This window comes from Thamnophis sirtalis, unplaced genomic scaffold (assembly GCF_051295495.1).
Source record: "Thamnophis sirtalis isolate CommonGarterSnake01/CBP01778 unplaced genomic scaffold, rThaSir2_p1.2 scaffold_7, whole genome shotgun sequence".
Lineage (NCBI taxonomy): Eukaryota > Metazoa > Chordata > Lepidosauria > Squamata > Natricidae > Thamnophis > Thamnophis sirtalis.
Genome location: NW_028261387.1, coordinates 15,541,956 through 15,566,158, shown reverse-complemented (window position 1 = coordinate 15,566,158; position 24,203 = coordinate 15,541,956). Strand labels below are relative to the sequence as shown.

The 24,203-nt window shown below is 42.3% G+C and overlaps 2 protein-coding genes across 2 annotated transcripts; both read right to left on the bottom strand.

Annotated features, from left to right (window-relative positions):
* Positions 1–751: 751 nt before the first annotated feature.
* On the bottom strand, positions 752–9,319 carry LOC148044548 (di-N-acetylchitobiase-like). The gene is made up of 7 exons (XM_087720780.1): positions 9,141–9,319; positions 7,553–7,691; positions 7,106–7,314; positions 3,839–4,010; positions 2,521–2,618; positions 2,258–2,419; positions 752–1,629 (listed from the first exon to the last, which is right to left on the bottom strand). Exons 1-7 carry the CDS (start codon positions 9,279–9,281, stop codon positions 1,441–1,443), a joined length of 1,110 nt encoding a protein of 369 aa, XP_087576906.1. The 5' UTR covers positions 9,282–9,319; the 3' UTR covers positions 752–1,440.
* A 4,635-nt stretch (positions 9,320–13,954) lies between these two features.
* On the bottom strand, positions 13,955–22,832 carry LOC148044547 (di-N-acetylchitobiase-like). Its single transcript, XM_087719376.1, has 7 exons — positions 22,628–22,832; positions 21,057–21,195; positions 20,610–20,818; positions 17,137–17,308; positions 15,820–15,917; positions 15,555–15,716; positions 13,955–14,925 (listed from the first exon to the last, which is right to left on the bottom strand). Exons 1-7 carry the CDS (start codon positions 22,766–22,768, stop codon positions 14,737–14,739), a joined length of 1,110 nt encoding a protein of 369 aa, XP_087575502.1. The 5' UTR covers positions 22,769–22,832; the 3' UTR covers positions 13,955–14,736.
* Between the last annotated feature and the right edge of the window lie 1,371 nt (positions 22,833–24,203).

Here is a 24,203-nt window from a genome sequence, read left to right as displayed (position 1 = left end):
AGATGGGATAGAGTTCCAGAAGGACAACCATCACTGGCACCCCCACCAATTGGAGCTTTATGGCAGAGTGACTAGACAAAAGCCATTCCTCAATGCAAAACATGAAAACCCACTTGGAATCCGCAAGAAAGCACCTGAAGGACTCCGACTGTGAGAACAAGATTCTCTGGTCTGATGAAACCAAGATTGAACTGTTTGGCCTAAATTCTAAACATTATGGCTGGAGAAAACCGGGCACTGCTCAGCACCCATCCCAACAGTGAAGCATGGCGGTGATAGCATCATGCGTGGTGTTTTTCAGTAGCAGGCACTGTTCAGGGTTGAGGGAAAGCTGAAGGGAGCAAAGTATAGGGATATCCTCAATGAAAACCTGTTCCACTGTGACCCGTCAAAACCGTGTTCCACAAAAGCGTGGTCGACGAAATCGCGTATGTGACGTCATCACAACGTGACGAAAAAGATTGAAAAATTGAAATAAAAATTAAATTACAGTAAGCCGATTCACATAAAGGTAAGGGTTAGGTTAAGGGTTAGGGTTAGGTTTAGAGCGTTAGCGTTACGTTTAGCGTTAGGTTAAGGGTTAGCGTTAGGTTTTTTGTTAGGTTTAGGGTTAGGTTTAGGGGGGGTTAGGGTAAGGTTTTCCCTTTATTTTTACATTTTTCGATCTTTTTCGTCACGCTGTGATGACGTCACATACGCGCTTTCGTTGACCGCGATTTTGTCGTCCGCGGTTTTGTGGTGGAACCCTGTTCCACAGCACTCACGACCTCAGAATGAGCAGAAGGTTCTTTCCAGAAGGATCTTAAGCACGCAGGCAATACAACCGAGGAGTAGCTTAGGGACAATTCTGTAACTGCCTCAGTGACCCAGCTGGAGCCCTGATTTGAACCCTATTGAACCTCTCTGGGGAGATCTGTAAATGGTTGTCCACCGATGGATGCCATCCAACCTGACTGAATTTGAGAAGATTTGCAAAGAAGAATGGCAGAAAATCCCATTATCCGGGTGTGTAAAGCTTATTGCATCATACCCCAAAAGACTGGAGGCTGTATGGCTGCCAAAGGTGCTTCAACAAAATCCTGAGTGAAAGGTCTGAATACTTATGCCAATGTAATATTTCAGTTTTTTTTTTCTTTTTAATAAATTTACAGACATTTATACAATTCTGTTTTCACTGTCATTATGGGGTCCCGAGTGAAGAGGAATGAGAAAAAAATGAATTTCAACAATGGTAGAATCAGGCTGCGGCATAACAAAATTAACAAACATGAAGGGTATGTGTGTCTGAATACATTCTGAATGCACCGTAACATTTATTTCTTGACAAGAATAGATTAAGTGTAATATAGTGTAATTAAAATTCAAATTGGTGCACAATTAAAACAGCATTAAATTTAAAATGGCAGTGTACACACACACACACACACACACACACACACACTATTTTGGTATCAAGGCATCCCACATTGCTTCTGTCTGTTGTTTCGTTTCAGAACTCCCAGAATATTCAAGGCAATTTGCATTCCACATTCCGATGCCCCTCAGGCCGTGTTTTTTCACATAGGTGGCTTTCTGAGAAATACTCCTGGGATCATCAAACCATACTTGGTGGAAAACACCATGTGAATCCTGCAAGATAGGAGAATGTAACAGCAAAAATATTAACAAATATATTAGCTGATGTTCCTTTCACTTCCGTCCTTCATCTCACTAGTCACCTTTCTGCAAATGAAATACGAAAATCAATAGTCGCTAAACAGATTTGAAATTATTTGACGCGATGACCAAGTGAATTCAATGAAGCTGAATAATTTGGATTCAGTCCCCAGCTCCAGGAAAGATTACTCACATCATCTCCTTCCCTTCCCTCTCCTCTCCTCCCCTTACTCTTACCCCTTCTTTCCTTTATTGCAGTGTTTCTCAACCTTGGAGACTTTAAGTCCTGTGGACTTCAACTCCCAGAATTCCCCAGCCCTGGGGGATTCTGGGAGTTGAAGTCCACATGACTTAAAATCGCCATGTTTGAGAAACACTGCTTTATTGTAAGCCCTTTAATTTCTACACATATTGCCGTTGGATTTGATTTGAAGCTTACTTGTGACTTCCTTGTGACTGTTATATTGGTCCTAGTAAAAGTAATGCAGTACTTTTATTTGGTGATTTGTCCCCCCCCCCATCAATGAATCAACATAGCCATGTTATCTGTTTGATGTGGTAAATTAATTAAAATAATATTCCAAATAAATAAACAACTTACCTTATATTCCAAATATGGCGCTTTCTGCTCCTCATCCCACAGAATCCCAGAAACAGAGTTATTCACTTGAGACATTATTGTTTTATATCGAACCTGACGTCCTGCTGCATCGCTACATGGAGCTCCCCGGAAAGGGATTTTTCCAATGATGCACTCATGAGTCTGAAAAAAATACAACTTTTGTTATGGATCAGTATTAACACTTTAAGGATTATTGCTTATGTAAAGTAAACCCCAGAGTTGATATCATGTTTTACTCTTACCTTTGATAAATTTTGACAAGTATAATCATAGCCATACCATGGCACTCCCATCACCAACTTCTTTTGGTTAATGCCCATGGAAATGTAATTGTCATACCCTAATTTAATATAAAATTCAGAATTTATCCACATGCTTTTTTGTTCTTATATACCATATACTTCCATACTTATAGTTATATTTGAATCATCAAGCAAAGGCTACTGAGGTGAACATTCAAGATACAAGTAAATCTTCAGATCATTCAGATATGGTCCTCTCTTTCTAGATGAACATCTTTAGTTTTTCTTACTATTTATTTTGCTTTCATGAGAATGTAGAGAAGTAATAGTACATAGCCATGATGGCGAACCTATGACACGTGTGCCCGAAGTGGCACATGTAGACATGTTGCCTGTTTGTCTTCCGGGTTTCTGGCACGCATGCGCACACGAAGATCAGCTGGTCTTTGTGGGTGCAGTGGTGCCGGAAACCAGAAGACCAGCTCTTCTGGTTTCCAGCGTAAGCATCCACAGCCTGCATGGCAGTAACAAGAAGACGTTGGCTGGCATGCATATGTGCCCCAGAAACCAGAAGTACATTTTCTGGTGCACGCATGCCCTCTGGCGCAGCTCCTCTTCCTGGTCATGGCCCAGAGAACCATGTGTGTGTGATTGAAGCCCGTGCGCGTGTGCAAAGTGCTACCTTTTTGGCACTCAGTGCCACGTGCACACTCGCTCCCTTTTAGGCACCAAGTGTTGAAAAGGTTCACCATCACTGGTACATAGCCTTAGAGCCTAGAAAAGGTCCATAGCCAAGATTATTGCTAATTAGCCAAATTAATTGAGATATTGTCTTTTGCAAGGGAAGCTAAGTAAGCTCTTAACATCCAATATATACCAGGTATCTCCTATGTTAAATTGTCCTCAATGTAATTCTCAGAACATATCTTGAAGATTCCAATAAAGGAGAATATTTGTAACTCTAGCTACAAATATTACACTTTATTATGATATTTAGCTTTTACTTTATTTATTCTCAAAAGCTTTTTTTAAAAAAAATACTATATTTAGATCCCTTCATGTATAGTAAATCTCTAAAGACTACAGATATCATTGTTATTTTTTTTTAAATTAGCTGTAATTATTTATTAATTGTATACACAGCCCAGACTGGTTAATTTCTGGATTCTAATAATACCTGGGGATTAGTGTTACCATAGAGCAGAATAAAATGCTTTAAATAAACATACTTTACAGTCTTCAAATTTCAAATACTGCATATATTGTAGGGTTTTTTTTAAAAAAGATTTCCAACATTTTCCCTTGTTTTATAGCATACCTGCTACGGTTTGGTTATATGGAGCATTGGCTCTTGCTATGCAGTCTGACCATACTGGACTCCGTTCATGGTAGGACATCACAAACAGGAAATCACAGGAGTCAGCAATCCCAGTATAGTTGTAACATCGCCTAGCTATACATTCAGGAGACCAAGATACATCAAAAGTTACCTGTGTATGAAAGAAACACACCCATCATTTTTCATTCATCCACTTTTTATGGGTCATCCAAATGTTAATCATGCACTAGCAATATAAATCATAGATCTGCACAGAAACCATAAAATTACTAACAGGAATATTAGAGTACAGTGGAACACTATAATGAAACCAAGGCATTTCTCTTGCAATGTACAATAATGTAAAAAAAAAAAAATGGAGAATTTTTCCCCTTAGAAACCAAAGCTAAAATACATCTAATGGCATCTAATAGATGCACATCATTTTATGCACTCAATCGAAGGCTACCAGCTTAAATGGCACCGTTTGGGAGCATCTCAAATTTATCTTGGTTTATATTTGCCTAGACTTTATATCACATTCATATATTTGGGAGACCATCATATATTATTTTAAACAGTATGTATGTATGTATGTGTGCATCAGGGGTGGGTTGCTAATCCCGTTCCAACCGGTTCGGTTGGAATGGGGGCGGCGGCGGCGGCGTACACACGCACAGTTCACGCATGTGTCTTAGCGCCTGCGTGATGCTCCAGCTGCTCACGGAGAATCGCGCAGGCGCTGTATGTGCCATCCAGCTGCTCGCGGAGAATCGCGCAGGCGCTGTATGTGCCATGCATCTGCGTGGAAGCGCAGAAGCCTTCAAAGACCGGTAAGGAGCGCGGACGGGCGGGCGGGCCCTTCGCCGTTCCCGGAAGTTACTTACTTCCGGGTTCGCCGACCAACCGGTTCGCGGGGACTGTCGCGAACCGGTTGAAACCCACCCCTGGTGTGCATGTATGTATGATGTATGTATGATGTATGTATGTATCAGAGGTGGGTTCCTACCAGTTCGCACCTATTCGGTAGAACCGGTTCATCAAATCTACCAAACCGGTTAGAAGAGGTTCCACCAGTGGACCCGGAAAGCAGGCCACACCTACAGAAGAGGTCCCAAAAATTTTTGAAACCCCCCACTGGTCCTTGGATATGATTATTCTACACTATCATGCTCATATTTATAAAACTCAGTGCCTCTGTGAAAGGTAAGGATGACTACTGCGTTTGTGGTGCAATCAGAACATTGCGTGTGTTGAAGTTCTTTTAATGCAAACCAAAGATGCTTTTTAAAAAACAAGTTTACATCATATTCGTAGGCATGCCAGGGCTGTGTGTGAGGTAATTTAAGGTGGTTCTGAGAAGTGTCGTCGGCATCTTCATATCCGGTCACATGGGTGGCAAGCCACTCCCACAAAGGAGGCCACACCCACAGAGTAGGTTCGAACAATTTTTGAAACCCACCACTGGTATGTATGTATGTATTTATTTATTTATTTATACATTTTATGTGGCCCCCTTCTCATAGTAATGGTCATTCTGAGCAACATAAAATAATTTAAAATTAAAATTGTAATAAAATTAAACCAACCATTAAGTAATAATATCTGAACATTCCTAATTTACAATGGAGAAAAATAACAAAATCAATCAGCAGCAGAAATGGCTTATTCTTCCGGACAAAATTCCTAAGGCAACTGCAGGAAAACTTTATTTTTTTCTGAAAGCCTAGTAGAGTCAGGGTCATCTGGAAAATGAAGGGGATACTGTTGAACAGTGTATGGCTGCAAATCCCATGTGCCGGAAAATGACATTACATAGTCTCCAACCCCCAGGCCGCAGCCCACCACAATTTGCAACTGGGCCACATGAGCAGTAGGTAAGTGCACACAAATGTGCAGCTCAACTTCAGTGGTGGGATTCAAAAACTTTTACTACTTGTTCTGTGGGAGTGGCTTGGTGGGTGTGGCATGGCTTGGTGGGTGTGGCAGGGGACGTATACTATAAAATCTCCATTTCCTGCCAATTCCAGGGGAAGGTTACTGCAAAATCCACATTCCCTCCCGATCAGCTGGGACTTGGGAGGCAGAGAATCGATGGGGACGGGGCCAGTCAGAGTTGGTAGTTACCAGTTCTCTGAACTACTCAAAATTTCTGCTACCAGTTCTCCAGAAGTGATCAGGACCTGCTGGATAGAACCTCTGCTCAACTTGTGCAAGTCAAGCTGTGCATGAATGAGCATGTGTGCCAGCCTGCCGCTCGCGTAAGTTGAGATGTGCATGTGAACTGGCTGGGCTGCCAAGCTGCAAAGACTGGGGATTTGTAGAATTTTTTGTAGAATTTATTTGTTATTTATAGGGCGCCCTTTTCCCTGAGGGGACTCAAGACCCCGGTTCATCATGTCCACCGCTTCATTGAGTTGGCACGGGGCGGACAGATACAACTGAGTGTCGTCCGCGTATTGGTGGTATTTTATCCCGTGCCTCCGAATGATCTCGCCCAGCGGTTTCATGTAGATCACTGACATAGTATGCAAAACATGGAACATGGCATTCCTGCTAATTCTGGTAGGATGAGGAGAAATAGTCAGAGATCAAATAATACCCCACCCTTGTGCCATATAAGGAGTGATAACAAGCATGTGTGAATCATACCCAGAAATCTTACTGCATTTGGATATATAGTTGAGAAGCATAAAATTGAATTACTGTATTTTTCGGAGTATAAGATTCACCTTTTTCCCTTCAAAAAAGAGGCTGAAAATCTGGGTGTGTCTTATACACTGAATACAGCATTTTTTGCGCCCAAAACCCCAGCCCTTCACCAAAATGGTTGTGCATAGCCTTATGGAGGCTTTCAGAGAGATCCTCGGGAAGCAAAAATGAGCAAAAAACAGGCTGTTTTTTACTCAATTTTGCCCCCTAAGTCCCCAGGAGTATTCTATAAGGCTCATAAAGGCTAGGCATGCAATTTTTTTTGACAAAAAACAGGCCCATTTTCGCAAATAACGGGCTTTTTTTGCTCATTTTGGTGGGGGACCCACCCTCTAGGAGCACTCTTCAAGCCCCCTAAAGGCTATTCATGCCTTTTTTGTGGGGGAAACGCACAGTTTTTGCGAAAAACGTGCCATTTTTGGGAGGTTTGCGGAGTGCAAAAACTTTTTTTAATATGCCTCTTCAAAACCTTGGTGCGTCTTATATTCCAGTGCATCTTATACTCCGAAAAATACAGTAGTGCATGCATGAGAAGAGTCACTGTTCTATTTTTACCTGGGATCCTGGAATTTCTGCGTGAAAAGCATCTGTGGTTTCTTTAACCAAAGCTGTTAATGCATAATATTCAGCCGAAAATGGGTTAACCTCTTGCTCAATGTCAATATTGATTCCATCCATGTACTGTGTTTTGGCCAGGTCTACCTGCTGGTTTATCCAGGCTGTTCTAATTGCAGGATCAATAATTTTCTTCACAGATATATCTCCTGAAATAAAAATAGTGATGATTTACCAAATTGCTGCATTATTAAGGCATTAAAAATATTTTGAGATCAAAAATTTTCTTATCACAATTCCTTTGAAGGATGTTCTGTCCTGAGAATTTGAGTTTTGTTCTGTGGTTTTTACAACACTGAAGCTACTAAACAATGATGTCCTACCTGTGAGAAAAGACAATAAAGACAAGGTGCAGAAAATGTTCTCCTTATCCTAATTAGAACTTACCTTTCAAAACTACTCTGGATCCTTTTGAATGAGCATGACACATAAGCTCAGGGTCATATTTTCCAAATGTGGCCACTGTTGTAATCAGTGACCAGTTATAATTTTTCCACGTCTTCCCACCAACATCAAATACGAAGACCTATAGAGGAACAGTTAAAAAAATAGCATCACTCTCACCACTCGTCTTTAACTGATTTAGCTGGTAAAGAAAACATTTTAATTAGGACTAGGGGAAAAAAACTTTTTACAGCCAGATTTGTTTTTTGCTTTTTTGTATGTTGATCCAATTCCCATAATCCTCTGTCCAAAATCCAATTCAAAGGCCAACAAATAGGGAAAGGGACCTAAAAACTATTTGCTTAATATAAATTCTGATAATTTGGAATGACATAGAAATGCTCAATTCAATAATAAGCCTTCTGTCTTCAAAAGGATGACTGCTACGCTATTCCCATAATCATTATTTTGGGCCCTTGGCAACTGGCTCACATTTACGACCTGTTGCAGCATCCAACTCTCATATTCTGCAACATTTCTTGCCACTTTTCACGGGTGGGGGGGGGAGGCCAATTGTCATGGTCATTTGTGGTCATAAGTCAAGGACTACCTATATTTGTACAGTATCCTGTTATGTGGTGTTTTCTTTTACAAGGGCCCATCTGATTGACTAAGCAACCTGGTGATGGTTTAAAGACAGATTCTTACAAAAATGCCTAAGGCATTTTTTATGTTAGGATATGTTAACTGTCTAGAAAAAATCCTAATAGGGACACGGAAGCTATTGTCAACTAAACATTGTTTATGTTAAAAAATAAAGCCTCCTTCATGAGTCCAACACATTCCTTAATGTCTGTGTAGTTTCCTTAACCACAAAACAGCTTGCCACTGCCACATTCTGCCGTGCTTTCTTTTTTCCTATTTCCCAGTCTATCCTGCAGCTCTGCTACTTCCTAGTGAGCTCCCATCCAAGTATTAATCAGACATGAACCAGTTCGGCCAAGATATGTAATTTCTCTTTGTTTTCTTCAAAGTGGGGTTTGTTTGTTTTCATATTTATATATCAAGCCTGCCTCTCTCCCAAAGCACTCTGAACAGTAAACTAACAAAAACAACAAACAGAACCTATAATAGCAATAATAGTATTTTTTAAAAAAGAAATAACAATAACAGTTCACCACCACCACCACCACCCCAAAAGTCTCACTAGGATAAACAGGAAATCCTGCACCCACATCAGAGTTCCACGAATACCCTGACAACTCACACACACACTGGGGAGAATACCCAGGTTTTTATCCTATAGAAAGCCATTACGGTAATCCATCTCTCTAGGGGAAGTTGTTCCACAGGATAGAAAATATACTTTCCAAGGATCTACTAAATGACAGAGCTTCATTGATGGGACCTGGAGGATGCCCACTCTATCCTTTCTGATGGGATCATCAGAGAGACAGTCCCATAAGTAACCTAGCTCCATGCCATCCATGCAGGACTTGGAAAATTGACAATCCACCCGATCCGTGCACTTCGCGGAACTCTTCCCCCCCACCCACCCCAGGAGGGGGCCGGCGGGGGCCGGGGAGCTCACCTCGAAGTCTTTGGGGCTCGAGATCGGCTTGCAAAGCGCGGGATCCTGACACGGGCACGCGCCGGCAGCCAACCGCAAGTGCAAGGCGAAGAGGATCGCGGTCAAGAGACGCGCGTCTCCGTCCCCTCCCGCGCTCTTCATGGCTAGGGCGCGTCGGCTCGGCTTCTCTCACAGCGTCTCCAATGCGCGTTCCTTTGCCCTGCGAGGCGATCGCCCTGCCTAAGGCTGGGGAAGAACCTGCTCGGCTGCCGGCTGGCTAGGAAGGTGGGGATCTGGCGCTCCTCAGAGAGGGAGGGGATCTGGGTTGTTGGAGCGCAGGGGCTGTGACCGCCCCCAAGCGTCGATCGAGGCGTCAGTCATCAGCATCGTGCTGATGCTGTCTTTCATCTAGTTAGTATATTTGGAAGGGCGGGGGAGTCACGAAGGAAATATATTTATATATTTATATATTTAAAAAGAAGAATCCTCTTGAGGAAGTCACAAATTTTGCTTGTTTCAAGCTAGCCGTGCTCTTTATATTTAACACATATGCATGCATACACCCCTGGTGGAAAACCAATCTCTAAATTCTTTTTTTTTTTTCATTTTAAAATAATTTGTCCCCACCTCGTTTGTCTTGATGAATACTGGATTCCGTAATCAATGCATCTGTTTGTTTCAATCGGCTTGGGGTGGGTGGAGAAGATATTAAATGCAAAATCCATATTTTATAATCTTCCCAAAACTTTTCATTTGTGTTACATAATTTTCCTGCAATATTTGGATTCACAAAGGGGAAAGAGATTGGCCAATTGGAATTCTTGCAGTGGTACTGAGGCAGAGAAATCTTATCTTAAGAAACTTATTCGCAAGTAATGGTTAAAAAAGATAGCATGTCATTGTGATTTCTGTCATTTGTAAGATGACATCATTATCCCAGTCATTTATATCATTTGGACAATTTTTGATTTTTGCATCTATTACATAGACAACACATACCCACAATAACAAAAACAAAAGAAAAAAAGAAAAACAAAAAAAACCCATCATCACATATAGCATGTTGTTTGGTTACAAGTGTTTTAACATTTATCATTCTTAAAGATTTATTATTTCATTTAATAGGTTATAATATACAGTTTGGGTTGCTTTGTTTACCATCCCTTCCTCCTGTTATAACACCACCTTATTTTCCCTTTCTTTTCTCCCTCCCTCCCTTCTCTACTTTCCTCCTTCCTTCTCTCCTTCCCCTTCCTTCTTCCCGTACCAAAATGAAATTGTGCACGCACACACAAACACATTTTCTTAGCCATAGCTGCCAACTATTCTTTGAGGAGAAGCACAAACACACCCCTCCGTTTGTGCACAAACTCTGCCTTGCGGAATATTATGCCCATTCGGAGATTGATGGAAATTCACTAGCTCTGGGGGACATTAAAACCCACAGCCATTTTATTCTTCTGAGGCTCAAGCCCAAGGCAGTTCCTACAATGGAGTGTCGTCAGCATAATGTTGGAATTTCAACCTGTGCTGATGGATGACATCGCCCAGGCCTTTGTAAGGTAGGTGGTAAATAGGAGCAGGAAGAAGTTTGAGGCACCTTGTGTAACCCTGCTGGATCTCTCCCTTCTCCAGTTATTTCTGCCCATTATGAATATTAGCTAAGTATTTTCAGATTAGTCACCCTTTGCTTTCATTTGACAACCACCTTCCTAGAGTTTCACCCCAGCACCAGGAAATTGAAGAGGAGAAAGACAAGTGACACATCAAGACTTAGGCTAGAAGTTGCCACCGTGTGTTTGTTTTTTCTTCCCGCGTGAAGACAAGACAAAAATGCAGGGCATCGATCCATTCCAACAGCGATCCATTTCCTGGAATGGATCACCAATCACAGGGGAATTTTCAGCCGCCTGCAGTTCGGGAAATCTTAAGATCCATTAAGGTGGAGTAGGCTTAATGTTAGAGACAGAACAGACTGGCTGAGGAAGTATTTGCATGCATAGGGGACACAGATAATTGGGATCTGGGGAGGATCCTCAGTGGGTCCCTGTCCTTCGCATCTTTTCTGGCTCCCACGGTCGCGCGCGGGCCACGCTTGCTCAACTTTCCCCAGCCAAATGCCCAACGCTGCACGCCTCAAAGTCCCTTAAACTTCCACTTTCATTGGGGAGCGACTGACCCGAGCGAGACAATCCACCCGATCCATGCACTTCGCGGAACTCTCCCCCCCACCCACTCCAGGAGGGGGCCGGCGGGGGCCGGGGAGCTCACCTCGAAGTCTTTGGGGCTCGCGATCGGCTTGCAAAGCGTGGGATCCTGACACGGGCACGCGCCGGCAGCCCAAAACTTTTCATTTAATTTTCCTGCAATATTTGGATTCACAAAGGGGAAAGAGATTGGCCAATTGGAATTCTTGCAGTGGTAATGAGGCAGTGAAATCTTATCTGAAGAAACTTATTCGCAAGTAACGGTTAAATAAGATAGCATGTCATTGTGATTTCTGTCATTTGTAAGATGACATCATTATCCCAGTCATTTATATCATTTGGTCAATTTTTGATTTTTGCATCCATTATATGCAGAATTTGATATATTGAGGTATGCTAAAATGAAGTTTCAGTATACTAAATACTAGTGCAACTATAATTAGATCATTCCTTCACCGGACCACAGATCATTTTGGCATGACAGAGTGCTTCAATATGATGCTGGGACTTCAGTTGTGGAACAGTGTTTTCTAAATTTATCAACCAATTTGTTCCTGATGCAATTGACATATCTGTCGGGATTTGTCTGGGGGTTATCCTGATTTGCTCAGAGAATGAGAAAGTACATAAAACACCATGTATGAGATGTGTTGCGCAGACCATAGGAAAATCGCCTATTTGCTAAGCTGGAGAAATGTGCATTTGACCTGAAGGAGTTGGGCTTTCTGGGTTATCACATTTCCATAGATGGGATCCAGATGGATTCCCAGAAGGTGCACGCAGTACCATACACTCCTGGCAATCCCCTATAATGCAAAAGAGGTTCAGCATTTACTCGGCTTTGCTAACTTTTGTAGGTAGTTCATTCCTAACTTTGCGCGTAAAGTTAAGTATCACGTTCAATTGCTGAAACAGAAAGAGAACAACTCATGAGGGGGAAAAGGGGACACAGACACAATAGACGTAATTAAAATACACAAGAGTCATACAGCCATACAAGTCGAGAGGGGAGGGGAACTCATCAACCCCAGGCCTGCCAGCACAGCCAGGTTTTGATGGCTTTCCAGAAGCCCTGGAGAGATGTGAGGGTCCGAATCTCCGCGGGGAGTTCATTCCAAAGGGCCGGAGCTGCTACAGAGAAGGCCCTCCCCCGGGTGGTAGCCAGATCACATTGGCTGGTAGACGGAACCCGGAGGAGGCCGACCCTGTGCGATCTAACGGGTCTATGGGAGGTAATTGGCAGCAGGCGGTCTCTCAGTTGCTGACACGTTTCTTCATCTTGGAGTCCACATGTAGAAAATTAAATTGATTGGACATGATTTGGAAAGACACACACCTCCCTACAGAAGGCCTCACAGCTTACAATGCATATTGTAGCAGAGCATGAGGTCAAAGCAACTGCCTGCAGAGATCAGAGACAGGATTATTGCAAGGCACAGATCTGGGAAAAGCTACAATCATTTCTGCTGCACTGAAAGTTCCTAAGAGCACAGTGGCCTCCACAATTCTCAAATGGAAGGCATTTGGGATAACCAGGAATGTTCCAAGAGCTGGTTGTCCTGTCAAACTGAGCAATTTGGGGGTGGTGGTGGTGGTAGTAAGAGAGGTGATAAAAAACCCAATGGTCACTTTGACTGAACTCCAGAGATCCTGTGTGGAGATGGGATAGCGTTCCAGAAGGACAACCATCACTGCCACCCCCACCAATTGGAGCTTTATGGCAGAGTGACTAGACAGAAGCCACTCCTCAATGCAAAACATGAAAACCCACTTGGAATTCGCAAGAAAGCACCTAAAGGACTCCGACTGTGAGAACAAGATTCTCTGGTCTGATGAAACCAAGATTGAACTGTTTGGCCTAAATTCTAAACATTATGGATGGAGAAAACCAGGCACTGCTCATCACCCATCCCAACAGTGAAGCATGGCGGTGATAGCATCATGTGTGGTGTTTTTCAGCAGCAGGGACTGTTCAGGGTTGAGGGAAAGCTGAAGGGGGCAAAGTATAGGGATATCCTCAGTGAAAAACTGTTCCAAAGCACTCACGACCTCAGAATGAGCAGAAGGTTCTTTCCAGAAGGATCTTAAGCACGCAGGCAATACAACCGAGGAGTAGCTTAGGGACAATTCTGTAACTGCCTCAGTGACCCAGCTGGAGCCCTGATTTGAACCCTATTGAACCTCTCTGGGGAGATCTGTAAATGGTTGTCCACCGATGGTTGCCATCCAACCTGACTGAATTTGAGAAGATTTGCAAAGAAGAATGGCAGAAAATCCCATTATCCGGGTGTGTAAAGCTTATTGCATCATGCCCCAAAAGACTGGAGGCTGTATGGCTGCCAAAGGTGCTTCAACAAAGTACTGAATGAAAGGTCTGAATACTTACTGTATATACTCCAGTATAAGCCTAGTTTTTCAGCCCACTTTTTGGGCTGAAAAAAGCCACCTCGGCTTATACTCGAGTCAATGAAAAATTTGCCCGAAATGGAGGAGAAAAAGGGGCGGGGCCATGCCGCTGGGTGACACTCGTGAATGGCCCGGTGCCCTTGTGAGTTTCCCCTCCCTCTGTGTCAGTTTGCCGCGCAGCGCGCACCGCACCATCCCCCCTCCTCACGTTCTAATGTAATGCAGGGCTGTCTTACGATTCCCCTTCCTCCCCCTCCTGCCGCTCTGCAACGATGTCCCACCTCCTCCTTGTTATGGCAAGCAGCCACATAGCGATGTCCCACCTCCTCTGGTACAGTGATCCAATGATAGGAATCACTGTGCTGTGTGTCATAGGAGGCGGGACATCGCTCCCGCGGCTGCACGGGACATCATCATCACAGCAGGACATCAGCATCATGAGGTGAGTGAAGTATTTCATTGAATACACCGCTAGTTTACTGTTTTTCTTTGAAATAAATATTCAAAAACATTACTGGTATCTATTTTTATTTTTGAAATTTACCGGTAGCTGCTGCATTTCCCACCCTAGGCTTATACTCGAGTCAATAACTTTTCCAGTTTTTTGTGGTAAAATTAGGTGCCTCGGCTTATATTCGGGTCGGCCTATACTCGAGTATATACGGTATGCCAATGTAATATTTCAGTTTTTTTTCTTTTTAATAAATTTACAGACATTTATACAATTCTGTTTTCACTGTCATTATGGGGTCCCGAGTGTAGAGGAATGAGAAAAAAATGAATTTCAACAATGGTAGAATCAGGCTGCGGCATAACAAAATTAACAAACATGAAGGGTGTGTGTGTCTGAATACATTCTGAATGCACCGTAACATTTATTTCTTGACAAGAATAGATTAAGTGTAATATAGTGTAATTAAAACTCAAATTGGTGCACAATTAAAACAGCATTAAATTTAAAATGGCAGTGTACACACACACACACACACACACACACACACACACTATTTTGGCATCAAGGCATCCCACATTGCTTCTGTCTGTTGTTTCGTTTCAGAACTCCCAGAATATTCAAGGCAATTTGCATTCCACATTCCGATGCCCCTCAGGCCGTGTTTTTTCACATAGGTGGCTTTCTGAGAAATACTCCTGGGATCATCAAACCATACTTGGTGGAAAACACCATGTGAATCCTGCAAGATAGGAGAACGTAACAGCAAAAATATTAACAAATATATTAGCTGATGTTCCTTTCACTTCCGTCCTTCATCTCACTAGTCACCTTTCTGCAAATGAAATACGAAAATCAATAGTCGCTAAACAGATTTGAAATTATTTGACGCGATGACCAAGTGAATTCAATGAAGCTGAATAATTTGGATTCAGTCCCCAGCTCCAGGAAAGATTACTCACATCATCTCCTTCCCTTCCCTCTCCTCTCCTTTCCTCCCCTTACCCTGACCCCTTCTTTCCTTTATTGCAGTGTTTCTCAACCTTGGAGACTTTAAGTCCTGTGGACTTCAACTCCCAGAATTCCCCAGCCTGGGGGATTCTGGGAGTTGAAGTCCACATGACTTAAAGTCGCTATGTTTGAGAAACACTGCTTTATTGTAAGCCCTTTAATTTCTACACATATTGCCGTTGGATTTGATTTGAAGCTTACTTGTGACTTCCTTGTGACTGTTATATTGGTCCTAGTAAAAGTAATGCAGTACTTTTATTTGGTGATTTGTCCCCCCCATCAATGAATCAACATAGCTATGTTATCTGTTTGATGCGGTAAACTAATTAAAATAATGTTCCAAATAAATAAACAACTTACCTTATATTCCAAATATGGCGCTTTCTGCTCCTCATCCCACAGAATCCCAGAAACAGAGTTATTCACTTGAGACATTATTGTTTTATATGGAACCTGACGTCCTTCTGCATCGCTACATGGAGCTCCCTGGAAAGGGATTTTTCCAATGATGCACTCATGAGTCTGAAAAAAATACAACTTTTGTTATGGATCAGTATTAACACTTTAAGGATTATTGCTTATGTAAAGTAAACCCCAGAGTTGATATCATCTGTTTTACTCTTACCTTTGATAAATTTTGACAAGTATAATCATAGCCATACCATGGCACTCCCATCACCAACTTCTTTTGGTTAATGCCCATGGAAATGTAATTGTCATACCCTAATTTAATATAAAATTCAGAATTTATCCACATGCTTTTTCGTTCTTATATACCATATACTTCCATACTTATAGTTATATTTGCATCATCAAGCAAAGGCTACTGAGGTGAACATTCAAGATACAAGTAAATCTTCAGATCATTCAGATATGGTCCTCTCTTTCTAGATGAACATCTTTAGTTTTTCTTACTATTTATTTTGCTTTCATGAGAATGTAGAGAAGTAACAGTACATAGCCATGATGGCGAACCTATGGCACGTGTGCCCGAAGTGGCACATTTAGACATGTTGCCTGTTTGTCTTCCGGGTTTCTGGCGCGCATGCGCACACGAAGATCAGCTGGTCTTTGTGGGTGCAGTGGTGCCGGAAACCAGAAGACCAGCTCTTCTGGTTTCCAGCGTAAGCATCCACAGCCTGCATGGCAGTAACCAGAAGACGTTGGCTGGCATGCATATGTGCCCCAGAAACCAGAAGTACATTTTCTGGTGCACGCATGCCCTCTGGCGTAGCTCCTCTTCCTGGTCGTGGCGCAGAGAACCATGTGTGTGTGATTGAAGCCCGTGCGCGTGTGCAAAGTGCTACCTTTTTGGCACTCAGTGCCACATGCACACTCGCTCCCTTTTAGGCACCAAGTGTTGAAAAGGTTCACCATCACTGGTACATAGCCTTAGAGCCTAGAAAAGGTCCATAGCCAAGATTATTGCTAATTAGCCAAATTAATTGAGATATTGTCTTTTGCAAGGGAAGCTAAGTAAGCTCTTAACATCCAATATATACCAGGTATCTCCTATGTTAAATTGTCCTCAATGTAATTCTCAGAACATATCTTGAAGATTCCAATAAAGGAGAATATTTGTAACTCTAGCTACAAATATTACACTTTATTATGATATTTAGCTTTTACTTTATTTATTCTCAAAAGCTTTTTTTTAAAAAAATACTATATTTAGATCCCTTCATGTATAGTAAATCTCTAAAGACTACAGATATCATTGTTTTTTTAAAAAAAATTAGCTGTAATTATTTATTAATTGTATACACAGCCCAGACTGGTTAATTTCTGGATTCTAATAATACCTGGGGATTAGTGTTACCATAGAGCAGAATAAAATGCTTTAAATAAACATACTTTACAGTCTTCAAATTTCAAATACTGCATATATTGTAGGGTTTTTTAAAAAAATATTTCCAACATTTTCCCTTGTTTTATAGCATACCTGCTAAGGTTTGGTTATATGGAGCATTGGCTCTTGCTATGCAGTCTGACCATACTGGACTCCGTTCATGGTAGGACATCACAAACAGGAAATCACAGGAGTCAGCAATCCCAGTATAGTTGTAACATCGCCTAGCTATACATTCAGGAGACCAAGATACATCAAAAGTTACCTGTGTATGAAAGAAACACACCCATCATTTTTCATTCATCCACTTTTTATGGGTCATCCAAATGTTAATCATGCACTAGCAATATAAATCATAGATCTGCACAGAAACCATAAAATTACTAACAGGAATATTAGAGTACAGTGGAACACTATAATGAAACCAAGGCATTTCTCTTGCAATGTACGATAATGTAAAAAAAAAAAAATGGAGAATTTTTCCCCTTAGAAACCAAAGCTAAAATACATCTAATGGCATCTAATAGATGCACATCATTTTATGCACTCAATCGAAGGCTACCAGCTTAAATGGCACCGTTTGGGAGCATCTCAAATTTATCTTGGTTTATATTTGCCTAGACTTTATATCACATTCATATATTTGGGAGACCATCATATATTATTTTAAACAGTATGTATGTATGTATGTGTGCATCAGGGGTGGGTTGCTAATCCCGTTCCAACTGGTTCGGTTGGAATGGGGGCGGCGGCGGCGGCGTACACACGCGCAGTTCACGCATGCGTCTTAGCGCCTGCATGATGCTCCAGCTGCTCACGGAGAATCGCGCAGGCACTGTATGTGCCATCCAGCTGTTCGCGGAGAATCGCGCAGGCGCTGTATGTGCCATGCGCCTGCGTGGAAGCGCAGAAGCCTTCAAAGACCAGTAAGGAGCGCGGGCGGGCGGGCGGGCCCTTCGCCGTTCCCGGAAGTTACTTACTTCTGGGTTCGCCGACCAACCGGTTCGCGGGGACTGTCGCGAACTGGTTGAAATCCACCCCTGGTGTGCATGTATGTATGATGTATGTATGATGTATGTATGTATCAGAGGTGGGTTCCTACCAGTTCGCACCTATTCGGTAGAACCGGTTCGCCAAATCTACCAAACCGGTTACAAGAGGTTCCACCAGTGGACCCGGAAAGCAGGCCACACCTACAGAAGAGGTCCCAAAAATTTTTGAAACCCACCACTGGTCCTTGGATATGATTATTCTACACTATCATGCTCATATTTATAAAACTCAGTGCCTCTGTAAAAGGTAAGGATGACTACTGCGTTTGTGGTGCAATCAGAACATTGCATGTGTTGAAGTTCTTTTAACGCAAACCAAACATGCTTTTTAAAAAACAAGTTTACATCATATTCTTAGGCATGCCAGTGCTGTGTGTGAGGTAATTTAAGGTGGTTCTGACAAGTAATAGCAGTAGATAGCAATAGCAGTAGATTTATATACCGCTTCATAGGCCTTTCAGGCCTCTCTAAGTGGTTTACAGAGAGTCAGCATATTGCCCCCAACAATCTGGGTCCTCATTTTACCCACCTCGGAAGGATGGAAGGCTGAGTAAACCCTGAGCCGGTGAGATTTGAACCGCTGAACTGCTGATCTAGCAGTAGCCTGCAGTGCTGCATTTAACCACTGCGCCATGTCGTCGGCATCTTCATATCCGGTCACATGGGCGGCAAGCCACTCCCACAAAGGAGGCCACACCCACAGAGTAGGTTCGAACAATTTTTGAAACCCACCACTGGTATGTATGTATGTATGTATTTATTTATACATTTTATGTGGCCCTCTTCTCATAGTAATGGTCATTGTGAGCAACATAAAATAATTTAAAATTAAAATTGTAATAAAATTAAACCAACCATTAAGTAATAATATCTGAACATTCCTAATTTACAATGGAGAAAAATAACAAAATCAATCAGCAGCAGAAATGGCTTATTCTTCCAGACAAAATTCCTAAGGCAACTGCAGGAGAACTTAATTTTTTTCTGAAAGCCTAGTAGAGTCAGGGTCATCTGGAAAATGAAGGGGATACTGTTGCACAGTGTATGGCTGCAAATCCCATGTGCCAGAAAATGACATTACATAGTCTCCAACCCCCAGGCCGCAGCCCACCACTATTTGCAACTGGGCCACATGAGCAGTAGGTAAGTGCACACAAATGTGCAGTTCAACTTCAGTGGTGGGATTCAAAAACTTTTACTACTTGTTCTGTGGGAGTGGCTTGGTGGGTGTGGCAGGGGAAGTATACTATAAAATCTCAATTTCCTGCCAATTCCAGGGGAAGGTTACTGCAAAATCCACATTCCCTCCCGATCAGCTGGGACTTGGGAGGCAGAGAATCGATGGGGACGGGGCCAGTCAGAGTTGGTAGTTACCAGTTCTCTGAACTACTCAAAATTTCTGCTACCAGTTCTCCAGAAGTGGTCAGGACCTGCTGGATAGAACCTCTGCTCAACTTGTGCAAGTCAAGCTGTGCATGAATGAGCATGTGTGCCAGCCTGCCGCTCGCGTAAGTTGAGATGTGCATGTGAACTGGCTGGGCTGCCAAGCTGCAAAGACTGGGGATTTGTAGAATTTTTTGTAGAATTTATTTGTTATTTATAGGGCGCCCTTTTCCCTGAGGGGACTCAAGACCCCGGTTCATCATGTCCACCGCTTCATTGAGTTGGCACGGGGCGGACAGATACAACTGAGTGTCGTCCGCGTATTGGTGGTATTTTATCCCGTGCCTCCGAATGATCTCGCCCAGCGGTTTCATGTAGATCACTGACATAGTATGCAAAACATGGAACATGGCATTCCTGCTAATTCTGGTAGGATGAGGAGAAATAGTCAGAGATCAAATAATACCCCACCCTTGTGCCATATAAGGAGTGATAACAAGCATGTGTGAATCATACCCAGAAATCTTACTGCATTTGGATATATAGTTGAGAAGCATAAAATTGAATTACTGTATTTTTCGGAGTATAAGATTCACCTTTTTCCCTTCAAAAAAGAGGCTGAAAATCTGGGTGTGTCTTATACACTGAATACAGCATTTTTTGCGCCCAAAACCCCAGCCCTTCACCAAAATGGTTGTGCATAGCCTTATGGAGGCTTTCAGAGAGATCCTCGGGAAGCAAAAATGAGCAAAAAACAGGCTGTTTTTTACTCAATTTTGCCCCCTAAGTCCCCAGGAGTATTCTATAAGGCTCATAAAGGCTAGGCATGCAATTTTTTTTGACAAAAAACAGGCCCATTTTCGCAAATAACGGGCTTTTTTTGCTCATTTTGGTGGGGGACCCACCCTCTAGGAGCACTCTTCAAGCCCCCTAAAGGCTATTCATGCCTTTTTTGTGGGGGAAACGCACAGTTTTTGCGAAAAACGTGCCATTTTTGGGAGGTTTGCGGAGTGCAAAAACTTTTTTTAATATGCCTCTTCAAAACCTTGGTGCGTCTTATATTCCAGTGCATCTTATACTCCGAAAAATACAGTAGTGCATGCATGAGACGAGTCACTGTTCTATTTTTACCTGGGATCCTGGAATTTCTGCGTGAAAAGCATCTGTGGTTTCTTTAACCAAAGCTGTTAATGCATAATATTCAGCCGAAAATGGGTTAACCTTTTGCTCAATGTCAATATTGATTCCATCCATGTACTGTGTTTTGGCCAGGTCTACCTGCTGGTTTATCCAGGCTGTTCTAATTGCAGGATCAATAATTTTCTTCACAGATATATCTCCTGAAATAAAAATAGTGATGATTTACCAAATTGCTGCATTATTAAGGCATTAAAAATATTTTGAGATCAAAATTTTTCTTATCACAATTCCTTTGAAGGATGTTCTGTCCTGAGAATTTGAGTTTTGTTCTGTGGTTTTTACAACACTGAAGCTACTAAACAATGATGTCCTACCTGTGAGAAAAGACAATAAAGACAAGGTGCAGAAAATGTTCTCCTTATCCTAATTAGAACTTACCTTTCAAAACTACTCTGGATCCTTTTGAATGAGCATGACACATAAGCTCAGGGTCATATTTTCCAAATGTGGCCACTGTTGTAATCAGTGACCAGTTATAATTTTTCCACGTCTTCCCACCAACATCAAATACGAAGACCTATAGAGGAACAGTTAAAAAAATAGCATCACTCTCACCACTCGTCTTTAACTGATTTAGCTGGTAAAGAAAACATTTTAATTAGGACTAGGGGAAAAAAACTTTTTACAGCCAGATTTGTTTTTTGCTTTTTTGTATGTTGATCCAATTCCCATAATCCTCTGTCCAAAATCCAATTCAAAGGCCAACAAATAGGGAAAGGGACCTAAAAACTATTTGCTTAATATAAATTCTGATAATTTGGAATGACATAGAAATGCTCAATTCAATAATAAGCCTTCTGTCTTCAAAAGGATGACTGCTACGCTATTCCCATAATCATTATTTTGGGCCCTTGGCAACTGGCTCACATTTACGACCTGTTGCAGCATCCAACTCTCATGTTTTGCAACATTTCTTGCCACTTTTCACGGGGGGGGGAGGCCAATTGTCATGGTCATTTGTGGTCATAAGTCAAGGACTACCTATATTTGTACAGTATCCTGTTATGTGGTGTTTTCTTTTACAAGGGCCCATCTGATTGACTAAGCAACCTGGTGATGGTTTAAAGACAGATTCTTACAAAAATGCCTAAGGCATTTTTTATGTTAGGATATGTTAACTGTCCAGAAAAAATCCTAATAGGGACACGGAAGCAATTGTCAACTAAACATTGTTTATGTTAAAAAATAAAGCCTCCTTCATGAGTGCAACACATTCCTTAATGTCTGTGTAGTTTCCTTAACCACAAAACAGCTTGCCACTGCCACATTCTGCCGTGCTTTCTTTTTTCCTATTTCTCAGTCTATCCTGCAGCTCTGCTACTTCCTAGTGAGCTCCCATCCAAGTATTAATCAGACATGAACCAGTTCGGCCAAGATATGTAATTTCTCTTTGTTTTCTTCAAAGTGGGGTTTGTTTGTTTACATATTTATATATCAAGCCTTCCTCTCTCCCAAAGCACTCTGAATAGTAAAGTAACAAAAACAACAAACAGAACCTATAATAGCAATAATAGTATTTTTAAAAAAAGAAATAACAATAACAGTTCACCACCACCACCACCCCGAAAGTCTCCACTGAAATCCTGCACCCACATCAGAGCTCCATGAATAGGCTGACAACTCACACACACACTGGGGAGAATACCCAGGTTTTTATCCTATAGAAAGCCATTAGGGTAATCCATCTCTCTAGAGGAAGTTGTTCCACAGGATAGAAAATATACTTTCCAAGGATCTACTAAATGACAGAGCTTCATTGATGGGACCTGGAGGATGCCCACTCTATCCTTTCTGATGGGATCATCAGAGAGACAGTCCCATAAGTAACCTAGCTCCATGCCATCCATGCAGGACTTGGAAAATTGACAATCTACCCGATCCGTGCACTTCGCGGAACTCTTCCCCCCCACCCACCACAGGAGGGGGCCGGCGGGGGCCGGGGAGCTCACCTCGAAGTCTTTGGGGCTCGAGATCGGCTTGCAAAGCGCGGGATCCTGACACGGGCACGCGCCGGCAGCCAACCGCAAGTGCAAGGCGAAGAGGATCGCGGTCAACAGACGCGCGTCTCCGTCCCCTCCCGCGCTCTTCATGGCTAGGGCGCGTCGGCTCGGCTCGGCTTCTCTCACAGCGTCCCCAATGCGCGTTCCTTTGCCCTGCGAGGCGATCGCCCTGCCTAAGGCTGGAGAAGAACCTGCTTGGCTGCCGGCTGGCTAGGAAGGTGGGGATCTGGCGCTCCTCAGAGAGGGAGGGGATCTGGGTTGTTGGAGCGCAGGGGCTGTGACCGCCCACTAGCGTCGATCGAGGCGTCAGTCATCAGCATCGTGCTATATATATATAGAAGAATCCTCTTGAGGAAGTCACAAATTGTGCTTGTTTCAAGCTAGCCGTGCTCTTTATATTTAACACATATGCATGCATACACCCCTGGTGGAAAAACAATCTCTAAATTCTTTTTTTCATTTTAAAATAATTTGTCCCTACCTCGTTTGTCTTGATGAATACTGGATTCCGTAATCAATGCATCTGTTTGTTTTAATCGGCTTGGGGTGGTTGGAGAAGATATTAAATGCAAAATCCATATTTTATAATCCTCCCAAAACTTCATTTGTGTTACATAATTTTCCTGCAATATTTGGATTCACAAAGGGGAAAGAGATTGGCCAATTGGAATTCTTGCAGTCGTACTGAGGCAGTGAAATTTTATCTTAAAAAACTTATTCGCAAGTAACGGTTAAATAAGATAGCATGTCATTGTGATTTCTGTCATTTGTAAAATGACATCATTATCCCAGTCATTTATATCATTTGGTCAATTTTTGATTTTTGCATCTATTACATAGAGAACACATACCCACAATAAAAAAAAGAAAAGAAAAAAAGAAAAAGAAAAAAACCCATCATCACATATAGCATGTTGTTTGGTTACAAGTGTTTTAACATTTATCATTCTTATACATTTATTATTTCATTTAATAGGTTATAATATACAGTTTGGGTTGCTTTGTTTACCATCCCTTCCTCCTGTTATAACACTACCTTATTTTCCCTTTCTTTTCTCCCTTCCTCCCTTCTCTACTTTCTTCCTTCCTGCTCTCCTTTCCCTTCCTTCTTCCTGTACCTTTCTCCTACTCCTGCTCTTCCTCATCCCCTTCCTACCCTCTCTCCTCCTCTTTCCCCCCTTTCCATCCTCCTCTCCTTACCTCTTTCTTTTCACCCTCTCTCCCTTCTCTACTTTCTTCCTTCCTCCTCTCCTTCCCCTTCCTTCTTCCCTTAACTCTCCTTGACTCCTACTCTTCCTCTTTCCCTTCCTACCCACTCTCCTTCCTTTTCTCTCCCTTCCATCTTCCTTCCCTTTCCCTTTCCTTTCTCCCTCCCTCCCTTCTCTACTTTCCTCCTTCCTCCTCTCCTTCCCCTTCCTTCTTCCCGTATCAAAATGAAATTGTGCACACACACACACACACAACATTTTCTTAGCCATAGCTGCCAACTATTCTTTGAGGAGAACCACAAACACACCCCTCCGTT